A 21,584-nucleotide genomic window follows, 5' to 3' on the forward strand; every position below is an offset into this window, starting at 1 on the left:
GGCCCTGAGGAGCGTCCGCCGCCCCCCGCGCCGCCAGCATGGCCCCCCGGCCGCCGCCCCGCTCCTGCGACACTTTCGTGGCGCTGCCGCCCGCCGCGGCGGGGGGCCGCGTCGTCTTCGGGAAGAACTCGGACCGGCCGGCGGACGAGGTGCAGGAGGTCGTGCACTTCCCGGCCGCCGCGCACCCGCCCGGCGCCGCGCTGGAGGTGAGGGCGCGGGGGCGGCCCCGCCGCGGGGCACGGCGAGTCCTTCGGGAGGCGGCAAAACCCCCAACCCCTTTCACCCTGTTTTTATTTTGAGCCCGCCGTTGGGCCGCGGGGGGGGGAGGGAGACGCTCGCCAGAGCGATGGCGGGACAGCTCATCTGTCGTGTGCTCTGGCTTCTTGCAGTGCACCTACATCAAGATTGAGCAAGTCGAAAAGACCCACGCCGTGGTCCTGAGCCGCCCCTCCTGGCTCTGGGGGGCAGAGATGGGGGCCAACGAACACGGCGTGTGCATCGGGAACGAAGCGGTGTGGGGGAGAGAGGAGGTCTGCGACCATGAAGCTCTCCTCGGCATGGACCTCGTAAGGTTTGCACGGGCTGCTTCGGTAGATGGTAGTGAATTCCCAGTTTCATGTCAAAACGTTTGCCTTGAGCGGTGCGGGGAAATACGTGCTTTCACTTTCAGAAGACACCTCTGTCTCTTCTGCTGTTCTGGCCGTGGTTAAAAATAAGTGTTTCTTGGCACAGGCATTAGATCTCTGCAGGAGCTGGGAGCCCGTGCGAGGTATCAGGTGCTAGAACAGAATGTGTGAAGGAAATCACCAAATGTTTTTCTCTCTACAAAGTTTGTACTAAACTGAAACAAGACCCTTAACTATAGCACAGCTCGCCTTCAGGAACTAGTGTTTGGGCCTTTTTCTGGGGTCTGCTCTCGCTTCCCACTTCCCCTGCCTTTTACACACATACTTTCAAGTTTCAGTTTTAGCCATGCACCTCCACGTAAATAATGACAGCTTGTTTTGCCTGCCTTACTGGGTGCCAGTGTAACTCTCATTAACCTACAGCAGTCAGTCAATTCTTCCTGGTAGTGTTTCCCCCTAGTCCAGTACCCACACAGGACTTGGAGGTGTTTCCTAGGAGCCCTCTCCCTGCCTTTCTGTATTTCCATTTGGTTGTTTTTCCCCATGTCAAGGACATACAGGACCTACTTCAAACAAGCCCTTTAAATGGCTTGCTTCTTTCTCTGACCGCATCATATAAGCATCAGGTACATACAGAAATAGCATTCCAATTCAGTTTGAATACTCAGGCTGAATAGTTGTATGTCAAGTTTACAGTTCGATACAATAACATCTTCCTTTTGTTTTAGGCTTGGACTCGAGAGAGCAGACACAGCTGAAAAGGCTCTTACCGTCATAGTTGATTTGCTAGAAAAATATGGACAGGGAGGAAACTGTATGGAGAGCCACATGGTATTTACATACCATAACAGTTTTCTGATAGCCGACAGAAAGGAAGCATGGGTGCTGGAGACATCAGGAAAATACTGGGCAGCAGAAAAAGTAGAAGGTATGGGTGATGCTCTTTGCTTTAAATATTTCAAATGCAATGACAGTTAGCGGTTCTCCACTTTTCATTTACCATTTCCTTAAAGCGTCAAACTACCTTCCAGATATGTACGTGCGGCTGTAAACAACAGGAGTTGCTTCCTAGGGCATCAGTGTGGAGAGGCTAGCAGTTTCACAGGAGGTGAGTCACAGGGGGCCTTCTCAGAGTCAGAGATGACCACCTCCGCACTTGGAGAACAGCGGACAGCAAGGTCAGCATGAGAATGACAGCTGTATGTACGGTCTTAAGGATGGTGGCAGTCGATGACAATTTCATTTGGCGACAGGGTAATACTGACAGGACTGGTGCCGGGGGCCCTGAAGTGGCTGATTCCACCAGTGGACTTAGAAGGACAAGCTATGTCTTTGGAGGTCTAAGAGGAAGAATGTAAAGATGCAAATAATCAGGACAGAACCTGAAATACGGTGTTTGCAATAGAAGTAAATGAGTCAGAACTGAGTGGCAGTGGAATTTCAGTCAGAAGGATACATACAGCCAGGGAGAGAGGGCCAAAAATAAACCACAGGACTCACAGATCTTACAGGAAACTCTTTGGTGCATAATTTGCTTTAGTAAGCTAACTGTAAATAAAATACCAAGAAAAAGCATTCGATGTATTAAAATGATTCTTTCTTCATCTTGCAAACAGGAGGTGTACGGAATATTTCCAACCAGCTCTCCATCACAACCAAGATTGACAGAGAACACCCAGAATTGAAGGAATATGCCAAAAGCAAGGGCTGGTGGGATGGGGAAAAGGAATTTGATTTTGCTGCCACATATTCTTATGTAAATACTGCCAGAATGACCACATCCAGAGGCCGATACTGTGAAGGCTATAAACTTCTGAACAAACACGAAGGTATAATTTTGGATAATTTTTTTAATGATATGCAAAGCATTTTGTGAGCTACATTAAATCATAAATGATTAGACATCTGATGCAGGCAATCATTCACATGATTTGGTGAACCAGAACTTATTAGAATAATTTTTTGCCTAAAGGAGAAATGCTGAACTTGAAGTCTTCTATCCATTTTTGCCAATTTGTTGATGAGGAAAAATTAAAACAAGGGTCAAATACCAAACACACACAGCTACAGTAACAACACCAAGGGGACACTTTATGACCGTACAGCTAAATACTTCATAAGACCTAGCTCTGAAACATTTAGACAGAGGTACAGTTAATAATGTATAGCCTAAGAAAAAAAAAAAAAAAGAGACTAAAATAGACTCCCAGTGTTTTGCAGCCACAGACAGAACCTTATGAACAACTTCAGTCTGGTACCATTCATATAGGCCTAAAACAACAGCACAGCATTCAGATATCTATCTTGCATTTATTTTTTGAGATTGATTTTTTTAAATCTTTGTAGTTTCACTGTAAGTGCTACTCTGACCCTGTGTAGTCTAATAAAACACTCTGAGAACAGAACAGAATAATTTTCTGTACTCTAAGCAGGTGCTCCTAATCACTAACTTATTCACTTATTTTTCAGACCTCTGTAGAAAGAAGCTATTAGTTCTCTTTTAACTGCATCCACCTGGCAGGTTTTTGCTGCATCTGTATTCACTTGCTCATTTGAAGTAATTAATCTGAACCAAAATTACACTGCACCCCTGTGTTTTTTTATTTATTTGGCTGAGCTCTGCCAGGTCAGGTTTAGCATTTAGTTAATGCATCAGAATGAATTACCTTTTGCTATCCTGCTCTAGTGATCACGTAAATCCTGCATTCATTTTGGGAATTGCGGATTCTGAATACTGAAAGCATTTTCATAATACCTGTATTTACTTGCATTACAACAATGCTGAGATTCTATCAGTGTTTTCATTCTAAATCCCCATTTTGAGGCATTTACCTGAGCCATTTTAAGAATCACACTAGGCGTTCAGGTTATCAGCCTCATATGGTTTCAGTTTGTTTAGATTTATTTTAAATAGGTGTCCTAACTAAAAGCTATTTGGTTTACAGCATCAGTAAAATCACTGGTTTCTTCATCTACCCTTCCCAGCTTTTTCATTCAGTGGCATTACAGTTTTTTTTCCAGGCTGCCTGCCATGTGAAGACCATTTTTAGATAAACATTATTTATATGTCGAAAAATAGGGAATGTATTTCAGGAATACAAAGTAATAAAAAAGTCTAGTGGAAAATATGCAATACCTTCTTTCCTGCTAGACAAGTTGTCAACTTGCAGTCAACAAACTGAATGTTGCTTCTTTGAATTTCTTTGATTCATCTGGCTTTTTTTTTTGAATTGTCTGACTTTCCCAGGCAACTGTGGGAATACTTAAGAGTGTTTCCGTGCTGAAATGTAGTGCTGCATGCATGTCTACAGGCAATTTGAATCGTGTATAAAAAATAAAATTGGAGACATCTGAATTAGCAGCAGGGTGATTATTTTGAGAGGGAACAGCAAGGCAGTGTAAAAAGAATCTTTATGCAGCTAGAACTTCACAGAGGGAAACACGAAAAGATTAAATGGTAGATGATACCTTCAAGTTAAAAAAAAACAGTGAATGAACTCATGCATTTCTGCCACGAGCATACACTCAACTGGTACACCAAGTTTGAAAAGAAAATTACTGCAAGTGCTGCCTGTTAGAATATTGGATTGCCTAGTGATGCCATGCCAGCATTTAAGCTCCAGCATACACAACATGAACAGCAGTATCATTTCAACACTAGATGCAGAGGCATCTGTGGAAAGGGTTTTGTTTCACCTGACTGAGAAGAAAATTACTTTCATAGAGACACTTGGCACTATACCTCACACAGCTAGCTGATTAAGACTTCTTTACCAATGGATGTGCTATTGTAGTTTATGTTTCTGAGTATAGAACATGTTGTTACTCCAGTGCATCTTTTCAGTTGTCAGCTTGAAGCCTAAGTGCATTGGAAGGTCAGATGATTAAAATTTTTAAAAAAAAGGAAAAAGTAGTAATAGTCTTGTTATTCATTTTCAAAGTTACACACAAAATCCATGCACAGTTGTTGTCATTTTCAAATTTTCAAAACAACCTAATGATATTAACTGTGTACCAATACCAATAACTATTATTTATCTTAACTTACACTCAGTGCTCAGAAAGTTCAGCCTTCAATCCAAGCTACTAATTTGATTCTGAAAAGTTACTGTGTGAACGACCATTTGCTAGCCATATGTATTTTACCTTTCTGGGAAACATTGTGTGTTGTTGTCCTCACCCTCTTCTAAGTCATAAATGTTATAGCTCATCATCACCTACTCTTTGAAATAAATTCTTTGGGGAAAACAATAATAGTTTAAAGTATATTGAAGTATGCTATTAGAATCATTTTTTTCTTCTGCCAACACAAACTAAAATTGGCATTGCCTATTAAAGGAAAAAGCAGCCAGTTATAGAGAGCATACCATTTAGTCGGTGTTCTAAGTAGCGCTGTGTGTAAATAATTGTATTGTATCTTAAATAGGATCTATCACTTCTGAAATAATGATGGAAATTCTTCGTGACAAAGAGAGTGGCATTAATATGGAAGGTGGATTTATGACAACTGGAAGCATGGTGTCTGTATTGCCTCAGCAGCCTAATCTGCCATGTATTCACTTCTTTACTGGAACTCCAGATCCTGCGAGGTGATGTAGCAGCAAGTAATTATGATAAAAAGTTGCAAATATCTAAATGAAAAGCGGTGCAATTTGTCTAATTATATTCCTCCTTGCTTTACTTTTTTTCTTTTTTCTTTTTTTTCTCCTGAAAAAGCACAATCAGAAAGTAGGAGGAACATAACGTACATCATGTACCTTAATGCTATCTACCAACCTACTTAGTGAAACACTGCTATGACACTGACTTAAACATCAGTTACGAGATTTTTTTGTTTGTTTTTTTAAGACTTCTTTCTTAAAAGAAGGAATTTTAAGAATGGGGAAAAAAATACAGCAATCTACTGACTCGACAATGTTAACAAAACTGTATCAGTAAAGGATCTCTGTTCTATTTTCTCTTTCTAGGTCTGTATTCAAGCCTTTCATTTTTGTGCCCAATATTACTCAGTTATTAAAAACTAGCTCCCCTACATTTGGTCATAATGATCCAGTTAAGAAGCAACCACGTTTTCAGAATAAGCCAGATCGAAGACATGAGCTCTATAAAAAACATGAAAGTGCTGCTGTAGTTATGGAAACTATCGAGGTACGTTGATTAAATTAGATTTCAGTGCAAGCAGGTGGTTTATATAAGCTCCTTGCTCACATTTTGTTAATGTGATACCATTTAATGCCCTTTGATGGATTGTGAAGAACACTGTAGTGCACCAGAAGCCCACTGTCTTGGCATCTGGCAGGCATATGTTTCAAACACTAAAAATTACAACTAGCACTTTGCTGTACCCCCAGGCCTAGCCCCAGACAAGTATCTGTACTGCTCATCTTGCAAAGCAGCAGGTCACACATACTCCTGCACTAGTCAGACATTGGGGAAATGCTTGAGCAGCCACAGGCAAATATACAGCTCCTGATTAGAGTACTTAAAACTCTTCAGGACCCTGGGCTCAGGCAGTAAGGAGGGCATGCCTTTTATCATTGCTTGGTATGGGCAGGAAAGGAAACAAGATCACAAAGACAGCTGGACACAAAGGTGAAGCAGGGAGGTAGTTGCTTACTTTTTTACATCTCTCCTGTTTACAGATCCGTGTTCTAAAAAATAAGACATATGCCCACTTACGTTTTGGTAGTACAAATACCTAGAGCAGCTTTAATGTTGTTTATTTTCAATCCATCAGGCAAGGATGCAGGGAGATGAAGTGAGTGCTAGATATTAGGAAAGATATCTAAGAAAACCTGTCACGGTGCTAACTCCTACCAACACAACCTTGTACCCTAGAAGCTATGAAGAGGTTAAAATAAGGACAGTAGAACAGAATTTTGTTAGAGCGAACACTACGTACTCTATAGTTTTTAGTGAAATACAGACATTTGTTTTTGCAGGGCAAAGGTAAAGAGATGCTGAAAGAGATACAGGAGTTGGAGAAACGGAAGATAAGTGAAATGGAATCAATCCTGCAAACCGGATGTCTTGACATTAACCAAGTGGTTAACCTTTTTTCACAGTGCGTAGAAGAAGAACTGAAAATATATAGCTAAAACTACTAAAATGTTGTAAAATTCAGGTTTGTGATTAACTTTTCGAATGAAGTGGCTATATAGATTATATCTTGTTTTCACTATACCAGGTTAGTATGGACAGTTTTAAAGATGCGGATTCATTGCAGAACAACTCTGCCTCTGGATGAAGAATACAAACACAGATTTGGAGAACTCCCTTCTAGTGTACACACATGTAGCTTTTATAGTCACGATAATCATAGCAGAATTTCACATTGCCTGAATTAAAATGGCCATGCTGAAGGACTTTCTAAAGTGTAGAAGCTATTACTTGCACTGAAGAAAAAAAAGGAGTGTGTTATGCAAGTCAAGTAAGATTAATATTCAGTTGTTTGATAAAACCGTTTTAAGATAAGTTTCATATATGAACCTTCTACTCTTTCAATGTAAAATGAGGCTGAGTTTAAGGTATATTAAAACCAAATCACAGTTACAATTTTACCATGATTTGTTGTGAAATCTGATTACATGGATTCAACAATGCAAGCATCCTGCACATTACCACACAATTTTCACTTCCCTGTCTATCTTCCCTACCCTGATACTGAAAAATAAATTAACTTATTTACATACAATATGATTATTGTCAAATTAATTCTGCAATACACTTTATAACATCATGTGGGAGTTTTTAATGTTCATGAATTGTTACTTTTTTAAAATGAGGCAACTAGAAAGGAAGAGGTTGGGGTACACAAGTATATACATGTACTCAATAGGACACTGAAAAGGACTTTTAACATTTTTTCACTTCATATGAAGTCTTTTAACCATGACTTGTCTTGCCAAAATTACTAGACTATGGAGTTGATTTAATCAAGCTTTTTGCCCTGCCAGGAACTCTTCCTCCCTGATCCTGTTTAAAAGTAATGACCAGTATGTGACTACTTTTATTATCTGTGGCAAGGGACAAACTGAGCAAACAACAAAGAAGATTCTGACTTCGCTACATGATCAAGCAGGATAAAAAAGTATGACTGGAAGGAAAAAAAAGCCACCAGCGCTTTTGCAAACCTTCAGAAGAGAACATGTAACATGAAATGGAGCATTACAGCTGCAGTAGCAGTATGTAACATGACCGAGCATCCCCACAGAAAGACACAGCAGACCACAGAAAGACCATTCTTTGATCATATTTCTGTATTTAGTCAGTTTCAAGAATCATCTCAGATGCTAAAGACAGCACTACACATACGCAGTTTTCTCATGTTAGAAACTGTTCTATCCCCCCACTGGTAAAAAAAGTATAGGCGAACAAAAGAAATACATATACAATGAAGTAATGAGTAAGAAAATTAAGAGCTTGGCAGAATTTGTTCTTCCTGACCCTACAATGAAAGTAGAACTTAGTTTGGGACACTGTGTTCAGATCCACAGCAAAAAAATTAATGGGTCAGGAAAGGTTCTTGAACTTTCTAGTTCTAGCGATCCTATGTGTACCAAGTGGCAGTAGCAAGTAAGCTTGAGTAGCAGGTAAGACTGGAAGTAAGCTTGAGTTGACTGTGAACCTTTTGTGCCTGTGTTGCCAACAAAATTTCTTAGAAGTTCAATAGCACAGTGGATGTTCATGAACTGGAAGATGTATTTAATAAAATTTTGCTGTATTAACCCATTTTCCTCATGAATGTCTATATCTGACAATTGTGTATCTTTATCCTATTTTGGATCATCAGCTGTTCCACATTAGCTCTTTGATAACTTCAAAGCAGCAATAAATGCCAGGTAAAACTGTGATGGAAACCAAGGTGTGAGTCAAATTTACAGGTTAGCATAGCAAAACAAGAGAAACAATTTTATGCTACAACGCAAATGTAGTGAAGTTACACAGGAATGAAAGTAGTGAAGGTCTTTAAGTGAACTTCTTAGCCACTTAATCATGGGGTGGCAATTAACCAGGTTAAGCATATTGGTCTGGTTGTAATATAGGCAGATACAGTCTGACTGTTTCCCTAGTTTCTGTGCTACACGATATAAAGTAAAAACAACATGTTGTGTGGAGATAGATCAAGTGATGGCCAACAGAGTATAGGATATTTTCGTACCTTTTTTTCCCTGGGATTTCATCCTACTAGAACACATGCAGTGTAAAAACAGAAAATGAAGATGAAGTCAGGAGAAATAAATAACCCTCCCTCCCACAACCATACATTAATTAAAAAAACCCAAAAACCCCCCAGAATGTCCTCTAGAGGGCAATCTTTGCATGTGTTTCATCTAGAAAGACATCTTACAGCTTATTTTAAAAGGTCTAGAGTTTTATGAAGGATCATTATTTAAAAAGTACTAAAATTGCTACGTAGAAAACTAGAAGCTTGATATCCACCCTGTCCATTATCACAATTATTTTGAGATTAGTGCTAGAAAAAAGATCCAGTGTTTCACAGGAGACTCCCCTGGACTTGTTCAGTGGGTGTTTTCATGGAACTGTAACGTCCAAGTTAACTGAGGTTTCTCCCAAACTAATCCACCTTCACAATAAAAGAATTCATTGAACCACTGACCACATCTTTAAAGCAAAGCTATTTCTAACCACCAAAAATTCACACATCAGTAGATCCAACTATTGACATACATCAAATTGTCAACTATTTTAAAACTTGCCAGTGCTCCTTGGTGGAAGCAAATATTTATCAGATAAAAAGAGTTATTAAACTTTCTAAAGCTATTCAAAGTCTATTTGTAGCTTCCAGAAGTACCCAGTGATACAGAAATAGATTATCATATCCTGTATTTCATTCCTTGTTTCTTTAGTCTATTTATTAACCATCATAGACTCTTACCGGACTAATGTGTATGATACCAGCAGTCACAATGTTGTTAACGGTTAATCTAACAGAATTTGGTGTCAGTTGTCAATTAAAGGTGTTACCTTCATTAGATTTGTAATGGCGAGCCTTCTCTATGCAGAAATTTTGAGCAATTTCTTAGTTAAACCAGACACATGTTCAAATCTAGGGAATAGCAGAGCCATTATAAAAACAGAGGCAAGGGCATGACTTTATGATGAAAATGAGAAAGACAGCAGTGCAAGAACAATGACTATGCATAGGACTGTGAAGCTGACCTAAGAGCAACTTCTTGAACATTTGAAAAATTTAAAAAAAAAAAAAAAAAAGAAAAAATTGTATTTGGTAAGTAGATGATAACATGAAATGTTACTAAAGATTTGTTTAGGCTGTTAGACGAAAACTGGTATCTTTGTGTGAACACCCATTAACAAGTCCTCTGCCTTCTTAAAAAGCATCAACGGTGGATTTAAGAAATACCAAACTTGACACCCATGAGCCACTTCAACAAATCTCTCAGAAAAACACATTTGTCATAAATCTTGACTTGCACATGTAACCCTCCCACACCTCATATCACATCAAAACTCAGAACTCTGAAATCAAGTAATCAATTTATTGACAAGTTACAGTATTTAGAAGCCAGACATACTCATGGCTTCTACTCTTAAGTCACATGTATCTAATTATTCGAAAATATTTGATGTAGCCATCTTCAGCAGTTGTAATGGAAACACACTATTGTTTTCCTTTGTGACCACAGCCCGATACAAATGTCAATTATTTTGTTGCTGGAAAACATCAAAATATGTCAGTTTGTACAGCATACATATGCAGTAGGATGCAGTTATGTTTCTGTGCACACTGCGGATGTGCAATAAGACTGACAGCAAAAGGAACTATTTTTTCCAATATAAGTCTTGCATGGAGTTATAGCTACCATAAAACAACTGTTTCTTGAAGAGCAGTTTATGCTGCTAAAATCACTTTTCATTATTAATACAAAGTAGATGCATAAGTAGCTATAATAAAAATCTGTGTACTAAAAAAAAAAAAGAAAAAAGAAGGGAAAGACTTTTTAAAAAAAACATGAGAAGAGTTATTCATATGCTTGAGCAAATAATTTTTAATACCTGGGTTCCTTTCCCTCACTATATAAAATTTTTATATAGCCATATAAATGCTGTTCTTGCAGTTTTAAAAGGGCAGCATAATGGCTATCTCATACGACAGTTTGTCTTTAACCTTTTCAAAATACTGCAGAAGACACACAGATTCTCAGATTCTGCCTTCAGTGCACAGGAATCTGAGTGACACTAGAGTAACTATTTAAACATCGTAGGGGGATACCTGAGGCTTATTAGAAACCTGTGTTAGGCAACCAATACTACAATTTTAGGATCTTTAGCTACTCTAAACCCGAGCTTGGATGTTCAGTTAGGATTCTTTATATAATAGGTTTAAAAGTCATTGTATTTCATTTAAAAGGTTTTATGACTTGATAAAATTTTTCATCTTAACTTGCACAGGCATCCAAGGCTTCCATAACATCTTTATTTAAGGCTGGCACTTCTGAATTAAACTGGGAAGGCTAATTTCAGAAGGTAAAAATCTACTTGACAAAGCTGTTACTAGCACCACAAGGCAAAACTTCAGAACCAATTGTTTATACAAAATCCCATTATATCATTTCCTAATTTGGGGGAGTGGTGGGTATTTTTATATGTTTTTAAGATTTGGTAAGTTTGTACAAAAGCATTATTTATTCCACTCAGTATTTCCTCAGCTTTAATCCTCTGACATCAGGATCATCTTCATAACAATTCTACTTTTACAAATAGAGGATTTTATCTTTAAGGGAGAAACAAACCACCTGATCTGAGGTGTAAACAGCTAGAAAAAGTTCCTGGTGTAGTTCCTGTACTCTACAAGAGTAGAGTAGTAAAAACTGGGGTAAGGTAGAAGAAATCCTACTTCTATGAAGCCAGGGGGAAGCCTGACCATAAATAGGAATCAGTATGTCATCACACTGAAATACGGAAAACATACAGCGACATGAAAAATACCTCTCATTCATGTTTGGTTTTTTCCCCCATTGCGGCACCAGTCACTAAAGCTGCTGTTATAATGCCTCTATAATACGACAGTGACACATATCATTTTACTATTTGTTTTGCTCAAAATGGAAAAAATGCTCTAAATCCAGAGCATCTTGTTTTGTTCTAGTTGCATTCTGGTTGGAACGCTCACTAAATATCACTTGCTACCATTTCCTTCAGAATAGACCCAAGTAGAACCACATCTCTTAACTTTACAAGAGAGAATAACACAATTCTCTGAGAGCCCTGAGAAAGAAATACTTCCAGTTTTCAGTGGTGAAGACAGAGGAGATGGTCACATGCACTCCTAACTGCCTGTCCTCTGCCTACATGCTCAGGTCAATGGCTCTCAACTGCAACCGATCTCTTTGGAATAAAGCGGTAATACAAATATTCATCCCGAAATTCAAATTCGTTCGTAATATGCTGGATGATGCCTCCTTTCATCAGTCTGTCTCCATACATCACAGCTTCACCACGGTCAGAGGCAAGGCCAACTTGCATGAGCCAGTTCACCAGGTCACAGCCAAAGAAGATGCCAGTGGAGATCTTTGCACCACACCTGTATGTCAAAGGAATGATTCACCCACATGTTCTGTAAATCTGGTATCACCACTGCACGATGGGGAAAGGCAAGGAAAAATAGCAGGAAACAAGGAAAGACATCATGATAGTTAAGAGCATGTTAGAAGAGAATTTGTAAGTTTTGTATATTAGGGACATGCCAACGTTTGCTACCTTTTCGTATAGACACTTCAATGAGAAGCAAAATGTAGGTATGAAGTTATTTTAAGCTTGTGCAAATAAACTTCAGTGGACATAAGTAACAATTTTCCTAAAAACACACACAATGTAATTCTATTTCTTGGATACTTACTTCACATGTACTCATTAGCGTGACCATTTCTGCAATAAAATATCTGATTTGAGTGCAGCATGCCTGCTGCAACAGGAACTCAATCTGCACTTTAATTCCATTTTATAAATTCTCTACAGCTTTAAACAGATACTAAATGCTTACGTATATTGTAAACAAAAAACATTTAACTTGCATATCTGGTTAAATAATTACCACACAGGAATAAACAAAACCTTTACAACACGACTAAACTGATTTTCTTTTACATATTTATGAGGCAATGCCACCAACATCTACCTAGTTGCAGTAAAAACACCGTTCAGAAATTTACCTGCAGCAATGAACGTTTCTGGTTATCTAAAATCTGCTCTATGGAACCCAAGCGCAGGGTTTCTGAAGATGATTAACAGCTACACAGCAAAAACCAAACTTCTTTCTCTATTTTTTTTTTTTTTTAAGTTAAAAGCAGCAGTAACATAGAGCAAGTGTCAACATCTATTATCAAAGAAGCAAAAATTAAAATAAATAAAAATCCATGATTACAAGGTCTCAGGTACAGTATGTTTAAATCAAAGAGGATAGGATCAAGTCAGATGAATATTTAAAATGAGAAGATAAATGCTTTCTTTTAAATCGCAGAGAGAAGTAAGACATGAAACTAGTTCCGCACAAATATAATATTAAAACAATGCAGCAACAAATGTCAGATTTTGATGTATTCTCAGGTGATATATGATTAAAAATACCCACAGAACCCAGCCAAATGGAAAGCCCAAAACCCAAGGAACCACAATAGCAGCGGAGGCACAGGAAACACAGCTGTAAAACCTGTCCTATTTAAAAACAAACATTTTTCTGATACATTTTTTTCTGTCTGGCGTGAAAGAAGCAAGTCCTTGAACTGCCATAATTCATTTTTCCTAAATGGATAACTTTATTACTATATTTCTTATGCAACATTACTGATTTCTGAGGAGACTGAATGAAATCATGATGCTGTCAAAAAACAATTCTGGAATGTGATTTCAAACTATTTGACCATTAAAAGACCACCCCATCCCACCAAACTAGTCCTACTTAAAAGCTCACATAACAAGAAAAGTAGAAGTGTCCTGTTAGAACAATTCTTTGTGTCTCCATTTCATACAGTGAATACTTAAATAAAGGAAGAATCTTTTCCTTGTTCCCGCTGCTTCTGTCTGCATTTCTCTTCTCATCCACCTACACATACCTGAATACATAACCCTTGATTTGGGTACCATAATTTGCAACTGAATGCTTTGCTGATATCACAAATTGAGGATTGGGCCTCACGAGAAGAATGAGCAAAAGAAATTGTATGAACTCAGAAGGTGTAAAGGTGCTAAACCCACTATAATCTCATGTATTGAGTGGCCTCTGAGTACACACTGACATCAGTTGCATGGTTTCGCCTCCTGTAAAAGCTATTTATTAGTAAATGTTCAGTCACATAAATACTGACACCTTCTTAACCTCAAAACAAAACAAATGAAGGGTCTCAAGTTTGACAAAACTCATACACACACGCACTCTATTACAGGCATTAACATATACATTTCTTCAGGAAAGATTTTTCTCTCCCGAACTCCAGCGAAGTGCAAAAACTGGGGCCATGCCTTAATCATATAAAACTACTTATAATTTATATAAAACCTGGATGGGATAATGTGATAACTTACACCGCAATGTTTCAGTTTGAGACTAGAAACATTTCTCTGTTGCTGCTAAATTCTTAATCCTCACCTTGAGGTTTGAATAAACATGCCACAATAGGAATTGCCCACAGACAGATTAAACTACAGTTCATTAATTCCCAAAAGGCAAGCTATGACCTTTGTAACAAGTTATACATGCAGGGAGGAACCTTACCTTCTGCCTCTGACAATGCTTTTGACACAGTGGTCTCTATGATAACGAACAAACTGTTGACAGGTCATCCTGATTTCCTCAGGTACAGAGGGATCTGTATGCCCTGCTGCTTCTCTTCCTCCCCAGAGAAATTCAAGTCTTGGGAAAAAAAAAAAGCAAGCAACCAAAAAACCCCAGCAAATGAACCAGAGGCATTTTTAAGAAAAGTGCAAATACTAGAACAGAACTCACAGGAAGCTTATCACAGCTGTTTTACTGGCTTTGTGCCCAATAATTTATATACAATCTTCCTAATAAACTTGTATGGACTTTGAACACTGAGAGGTTTTATTCTAGGCTCAGGCAGAAGGAAAGACAGAGAGCATTTGGGAGCCAGCTTTAGCTGCTGGATTCACACCGCAGCCAGCTAGCTCTAAGTTAAAGATGGCTTTGCAAAACTTACTCCTCCACAGTCAGGTATCAATGAAAGTGTCCATCCACACAAAGCACTTGCATGAGGTTATGAATACAGGACTTTAAAACAGCGATGATAGAATCTGGTTCAGCATTTGCATCTAAGTTTTCATTTATCAGCTGAAATTATTTCTGAAGATCCATCATCTCACTTCTCCATCATTTGCCAAAGATTTTATCTACAGGGAGCCTGTGGGATTTTTGTCTCCAGGATTGTCACTAGGACAGCAGTAAAAACTCAGGCACAGTGAACTGCAATTAGCTCTCCACAACTGGGAGAGAAAAGAAAATTGGAAGATCGAACAGACAGGAAATGGAATGCAATGGCACTGAATACTCAATAAACTTTAAAAATTATTATCTTTAATATCTAAGTTTATAGTGTATGTGTAAAGATTCTATTTACCTTCGCTTGAATGGCAGAATGATTAAATGCTTATCTAAGCCAAAAATACCAAAGGAAATGAAGCCCTGCAGGAAAAAAATATAGAAAAAGCAACTTCAGGCAAAACCTTTGGTTTCTAAGGAACAGCAATAAAATGTTAAAAACTCATTGCCAAAACACACGTGAGAAGTACCCCTCTTCTAGATATCATTCAAAATGCATTTTGTTTCTGCTTTGATTTTTCATTTGGGCCTTAAAAAGACAGATTAATACATAACAGTCCATCAAAGAAACTTCAAGAAACAGTTCAGTAAACCTAATGCTGTGATATGCCATCTCACACTTAAAACATCAGTATCCTTACATAACCAGTCATTTAAATATGTCTCTGTTAACGTCAAGAAAAGAACTGACTTATAGTAATTTGAATGCTAGAATGCTCTCTACTTAATTCATTTTTCTGTGCTGCTTTTATATCAACACTACTATCACTACTTGATATTGCAGTGCATCTTGTAGGCACACCTGTCCAGGGGTCTGTAAAACTTTCCTCTAGTATGTGTATTAACACTGCCTTGCTTTCACCTTCATAGATAACAAAGCTACCTTGTGTCACTTTGCACTGAATTAGGCTATGTGCAGCTGGAACAATTATACATCTGATTGTGAGCTATCATGTAACGGTGTTGTAACTGAAACTGAAGAGATAATATCTTAAAGCCTTATAGTGAAAGCATCCATGTAGCCATCTTGCACCTGTTTAGTTATACTGGTGTAATTCCACAGAAGCAACACCAGTGAAACTTTCTGGCACAAATAAGGCTAAAATCCTACTCAATTTCCATAGGCATTTGGCACTCAGTTGCCATTTGTACCTTTGAAAGTGTTCATGCACATAAAACATGCTCATGCACATGAAAGACATGCATTATGATAAGAAAGCTATCAAAAGAAAAAGCTTGATTAAAAAAAGGCAAAACAACATAAGGAGCTAGTGACTTCAGCATTGTTTGAGGACTTCAACTTACAGTGCTTGTAATGGCATATGCTGCAACACCCACTAACAAAGTAATTTTCAGAACAAACAGTGATAAGTACCTGACCAAAATTAAACACAGCACAGAAGAACTGCAATTCCACATACAGCCTTCCAGGCTCTTGGTTGAAAAGCCACCACAAACAACTGGAAAGATTCTGTTAAGAAAAAAAACCCAAACAACAACAAATCCACAAACCTAAACAGACTGTTAAAAAAATCAAAAGCACTTTCTTATTACTCTTTACATGCTAACAGATTCTTGCACAGTTTTCACTGTCTTTATTTAACAAATGATTCAGATAAAGACAAGTAAGAGGGAATAAACACCTTAAACTTCATTTTAGTTAGGCTTAATAGTGGAGAGAGGGGGAAGAGCTTGTTTGTTTTTAAACAAAATAATGCAAAACATACCAGTGTAGAGGTCCTGCCCCTTTACATGTTTACATAAGGTACTTACCTTAAGCATACTTAGGTATTCAACCTAACACAGACAATATTAGCCCAGACAGATTTGCAGTATTTATCTTTAGGCCCGTTTAGCTGAGACCAGTGCTTTCTACATATTTTCTGCATAGTTAAGATTGCATTAAGCTGAAGCACATGTCACTTCAGCTATTTTAGATGCCTGACAGAAGGCAAAACCTCCAAAGTTAACCCCTTTGGGTGTAAAGGCTAATTCTTTAATGTAACTGGCCTCATTTCATAGTATCTAGGTAATCACTGAAATACAACTAAAATAGAGGCTAACATTTGGGACACCTCTTAAATATAGAAGATGTAAAAAAATATATTAGCATGCAATATTTGATACAGGAAAATTCAATACAGGAGAGAGGGAAAAATTCCAGTTTGTAATTTAACAGGACCTGAAAAGCAACAGTAGTAACTATTACACTACATAGTTGTGCCACACTGTCCTGCTTTGCAGTACTATATATTTGTGCCATAGTATTTTCCATTTCATTGTCATCTACAAGAAGCTCCACTTTGAGCACTACACTCCAGAGAGAGTTGTTTCTCATATTTGTCACAGTTGAAAATTCAAATTATATCCATAATGCATTAGATCCTGGTATTTCACACTTTTACACAGGAGGGATCTAGTCAATAATGATGCTTGGCAATACCAACTTTGCTAGATTGCCTCCAAACCACCACTAAAAGCAACAAAACTGCATTTTCCCATTTCAAAAAGAGTCTTACATTATTATCCATTACTAAAGCACCTCAAAGAAATCCAAATTCCAAATATAAGCATGATCAGATGGAAAAAATTTTTGTACAGTCTCCTTCAGAAGTAGAATTCACTTTATATTTTTAATTGATTATTGTCTTGGGAATAAGACTAGCTCTTGAGAAAAATAGGAAGAGGGGTGGTAGTGATGAATTAATTACCAAATTAGATAATTCAATTTTTTTCCCCCCTTTCTGGTTCTCCAGTGTGGCTTGCTCCCTAACAGCATCAATCTTAACCTACCTTTAATTTACGATGTGGCACCGAAAAATTAGTTTTATTATATCCCTCTTCCAGCAAGGGACAAAATAAAGCCTCTAATTTATTGAATAAATTGTTACATGAGGAATTGGAAGAGTTTTACTGAACTGTCTACATAGCTTTCCCAAAAATCATTCCACCTCAATGAGTTAAACAACATGGGGAGAAAAAATATTTACAGCAAACAGGCCAACAATAAGAAGTAAGCACAGCAGCACATGTCTGGCCAGCTGTTTGTCTCCGCTCTGTAGAAGCTGTTCTTCCTGAGCCAATACGCAGGTTTGAGCACTGCAATGACTCACACACTGATCAGCTGAAAAACAAACCAGAATTTTTCATTATGCTTCTAACTTAGGAACTCCATGAGCAAGCTTGTTAATGTAACTTGCCGAGTTAAATTACCTTATAATTATCTGTACTGGTCACACATACAAAATTTAGTATTATCTGAACATGTTATTGTCAAAGCTATCTATTCTCAAATGAAACAGTAGTTTACATGTGCTCCTAAAATGAAAAAACTTTTTGCAACAGAACTCTTCTTTCACGGGTTTAATGCAAACGTAAGGTGTGGTTAACATTTACAAAACACTACTAGAAATAATGAAAAAAATAGCATTTTCTCAGAACACTTTTTCAACTTAGAATAAATTTCTGGAATAAGTATTTCAAATATACCATCGGCTCTAATGTTTTTACTCTGCAGTGTTGTTGAGCTCTAGATCAGACAATCAACTGTATTTATTTCAGTTCCGTGACTGTATTTTTAACATGGTATATCAGAACACTGTCCTAATTCTATCAATCAAAAGAGCCAAACACACAGGGAATAGATGCTTGTCTTCCAGCTACAGCATTCTAAGGAATTCTGACTATCTTCCTCTATATGGCAGTGAAAAACCTTCCGGCAAGGACATATCTAAGTATTTGCACCAGATACCTGTCATAGCAGTTCAGTGGGATAGTAGAAGGATTAGTAATTATTGCGCCATAAGTAACAGAAGTGTATGCACTACAATTTGCTTTTACTGATTTATAGTTTGAAGTGTTCACTCCATTGGTCGAAAAAATTTCCACTCAATCATAAGATATTTTCTACCTTATGTTTTACAACAAGAAAATTAAACTGGCATTCCTCCATCATCGGAAGACATTCTTATGATGTTTGTCTAAACTGCTTAATAGATAAAATAGTTGGAAATAGGTGGAAAGCTAGCGTAAAGAAGTATGTTTCAGTGTGAAATATTTAGATTTATTGAAAGTTATGCTGCACCCAAACAAAGCATAAGGACACAAACTTCCTTGTTAAGGATGCAAAACACACAAGAAAAAGAAAACAGAAAAAAAAAAGAAAGGTTGCACTGCAGCTAGCTTTGATCATTGAAACCGATGTACGATGAGAATGGGCTGAGCTTGCAGTTTTCAACCAGGTGCTGAACAGTCACTTTGATCCACTTTTTCTGTTTCAGTGGCTCCTAAGCCCCCCTTAGTCAATTTTCTCCATCTCTCTCCCCTAGACATGGATAATACAGTAGCATGGACATTTGATCTAATCTGCAGTAAGTGCTAGATCTAAAGTTTCTAATTCAAAAACCTGTGCATAATTACAACAAAGGTTTCAGAGGCCTTTTTAGAAGACACAAGATGTGAACATGAGCATGTAAAAACGTGTGTTTAAACTGAAAACTTGAGGCAAACTACGGTTATGCATTCAACTTCCCAGTGTCCAAACAAGGCAACGATGGAGACGTAAAGTCTAACATGTCCTTTTCTGAGCATTTAAAGTAGCGTAGTGGTAAAAAAACCCAACACAAAACAACTGTCCATCTTGAGCACTGAAAGATTACTAATAACTATCAGACAGAAGAGAAGAAACACCTAACATACTTCCTGATACTTGAATTTAATATGAAATACAAGTTATTCAGGTAGAGTGGAGAGAACAACAGCCCAAAGAGGTGTTTTGTGAGAACACCACACATAAATGTTGTGGAAGTGTTTATAGTATTAAAACAAGGAGACACACTACTGTTTTACCTGTCTCAATTGGAGGAACCTTGCTTTCAACAGCATTTGACACTGCTTTGCTCTCTCTAGCACAGGATAATTCACCATTTGTTGCTTGACAAGAACAGCAACCTATGAAGCGTATACAGTAACAGGACAGTTAGCTTCCTTCACTACCATAATTTATTTTCCACCTATTACAATGTATTCTATACAGCTTTAACTATTATGTTCAAAAATAAACCAAAAGGAGAAAGCAGACCATTTTTCCAATTCGCTGAGAGGGTAAACGGGTTACACCACTAATATATAGAAATATTTAACACAGCATTACCACCATAGAAGAAACACAAGCACTTTTAGCTAGAGAGAAAACATACGGTATGCATCAAAAAGGCTACATACGAACAAGGAGGATTAGAAACACATTGAGTAGCAATGCTGCAGGCATATAACTCATGCTTAGAGGGAAGGTTTAGTGGGTAAACAATCTAAGACACCTAGCAGACTGCATTTATCACATCCTTATCAAGATACCACTACTTACATAAAAACCATACACATGCTTTTTTTTTCCTGTCCACTTTCCCCACCCTTACAGTGATAACCATCAAATTTTCCTTAGAAACATAAATGTAAATCCTTGGGCAGTTACATCTAGATTTGATTCCGTCCTAGTGTAACTCTTGAAGGGGTAAACAACTGTCCTCCCCAGGTCAGAATTAAATTTGGAACATTATTTTATTGTATCCCAAGCCATTTATTCTTTTACAAATCTACTTTCCCTACCTCTTTCTGCAGATGGCTGTGCAGAAGATCCTGCAGAAGGCTGAGGCACAGTGGCTGAAACTCGATTCCCCTCACTCCCTTCCACTTCAACCTCCTCCACTTGGCTACGCGGTGAATATGGGTTCAATACCTCATAGTTTGACTCCTGCCTATTTCTGTTCATGCACATAAGTGAGATACCTGACATCAATATACTGATGAACAGGATCACTGCTGTGGTAATTACCTGTTAAGAGGGCAAAGAAAATACACTTAAATACAAAATAAAGGAAAATAGTTGCATATATCTGTCTTTCTAACTTCTGTACTTTCCTAAATATAATTACAAATGCATCTGAATAAGGCAGTTTTTTCTGTATTTAATGCTCTTGCATCTTGAGTCACTGAAGGAGCGAGCAGTACATGAGACTGATCTTCCTTGCCTAAGTAACTCAGCTTTTCCCCACCACCACCTTTTTTTCTTTTTCTTTTTTTTTTTTTTTGTGGGCACCCCTATTTTCCATGCAATCCAAACACATCCCCTCCTCATCTTTCCCCTCATGACCATTAGCGCTCCAGTTTAAGTTCTGTTCAAGTACCTTTTAATTCCAAAAAGGAATGTGCTCTAGTCACCCTCTGGCACAGCTCTAATTTCCATGCTTTCTCCAATGGGGAGCATCCCAGTAATTAACTTTTCTTTCTAATCATCTGACACTGATACCCAGAGTCCACTGTGAGGCTATTTTAGTCCTTGTGAAAGTGCCACATGAATAACCCTGAGAGACTCATAGCCTCTATCCATAAGGGGTAGAGGGAAAATGTGACAAACATCTAGGCTAGTGCACTTCACATCCTCTGATAAGAGGAACTATTTATTGTTTAAAACTGTAGTTCAGGCTCAGGGACTTTCAACCCATGATTGTGCAGAGAAGTCTCCCACAGTGCAAGCAGTTACTGCTATACATGTAATGTAGATCCTATCTATTACAGACAAAAAGCCATTAATTAGTTATTGGGTGGTAACATTTTTAGATAATTATCAAGCAAGATTACAAATT

At 37.9% G+C, this 21,584-nt stretch overlaps 2 protein-coding genes across 7 annotated transcripts in view; one reads left to right on the top strand and one right to left on the bottom strand.

The window, feature by feature from the left end:
- Positions 1-21,584, bottom strand: part of GPR155 (G protein-coupled receptor 155) — a 57,433-nt gene that overhangs the window by 16,319 nt on the left and 19,530 nt on the right. For 3 of the 6 annotated variants that reach the window (XM_075710804.1, XM_075710803.1, XM_075710805.1), the window contains exons 10-16: positions 20,548-20,773; positions 19,789-19,890; positions 17,931-18,064; positions 16,316-16,411; positions 15,239-15,303; positions 14,380-14,517; positions 10,134-12,192 (exon numbers count right to left, since the gene is read on the bottom strand). In XM_075710804.1, the coding sequence (XP_075566919.1) occupies positions 11,970-12,192; positions 14,380-14,517; positions 15,239-15,303; positions 16,316-16,411; positions 17,931-18,064; positions 19,789-19,890; positions 20,548-20,773 (984 nt within the window). In that variant the 3' untranslated portion in view covers positions 10,134-11,969. The other 3 variants (XM_075710806.1, XM_075710807.1, XR_012831061.1) reach the window with 3 other exon arrangements.
- On the top strand, positions 39-7,028 carry SCRN3 (secernin 3). Its single transcript, XM_075710855.1, has 7 exons — positions 39-206; positions 390-571; positions 1,355-1,554; positions 2,243-2,455; positions 5,053-5,215; positions 5,594-5,774; positions 6,569-7,028. Exons 1-7 carry the CDS (start codon positions 39-41, stop codon positions 6,722-6,724), a joined length of 1,263 nt encoding a protein of 420 aa, XP_075566970.1. The 3' UTR covers positions 6,725-7,028.

The sequence above is a fragment of the Pelecanus crispus genome, chromosome 5 (genome assembly GCF_030463565.1).
Source record: "Pelecanus crispus isolate bPelCri1 chromosome 5, bPelCri1.pri, whole genome shotgun sequence".
NCBI lineage: Eukaryota > Metazoa > Chordata > Aves > Pelecaniformes > Pelecanidae > Pelecanus > Pelecanus crispus.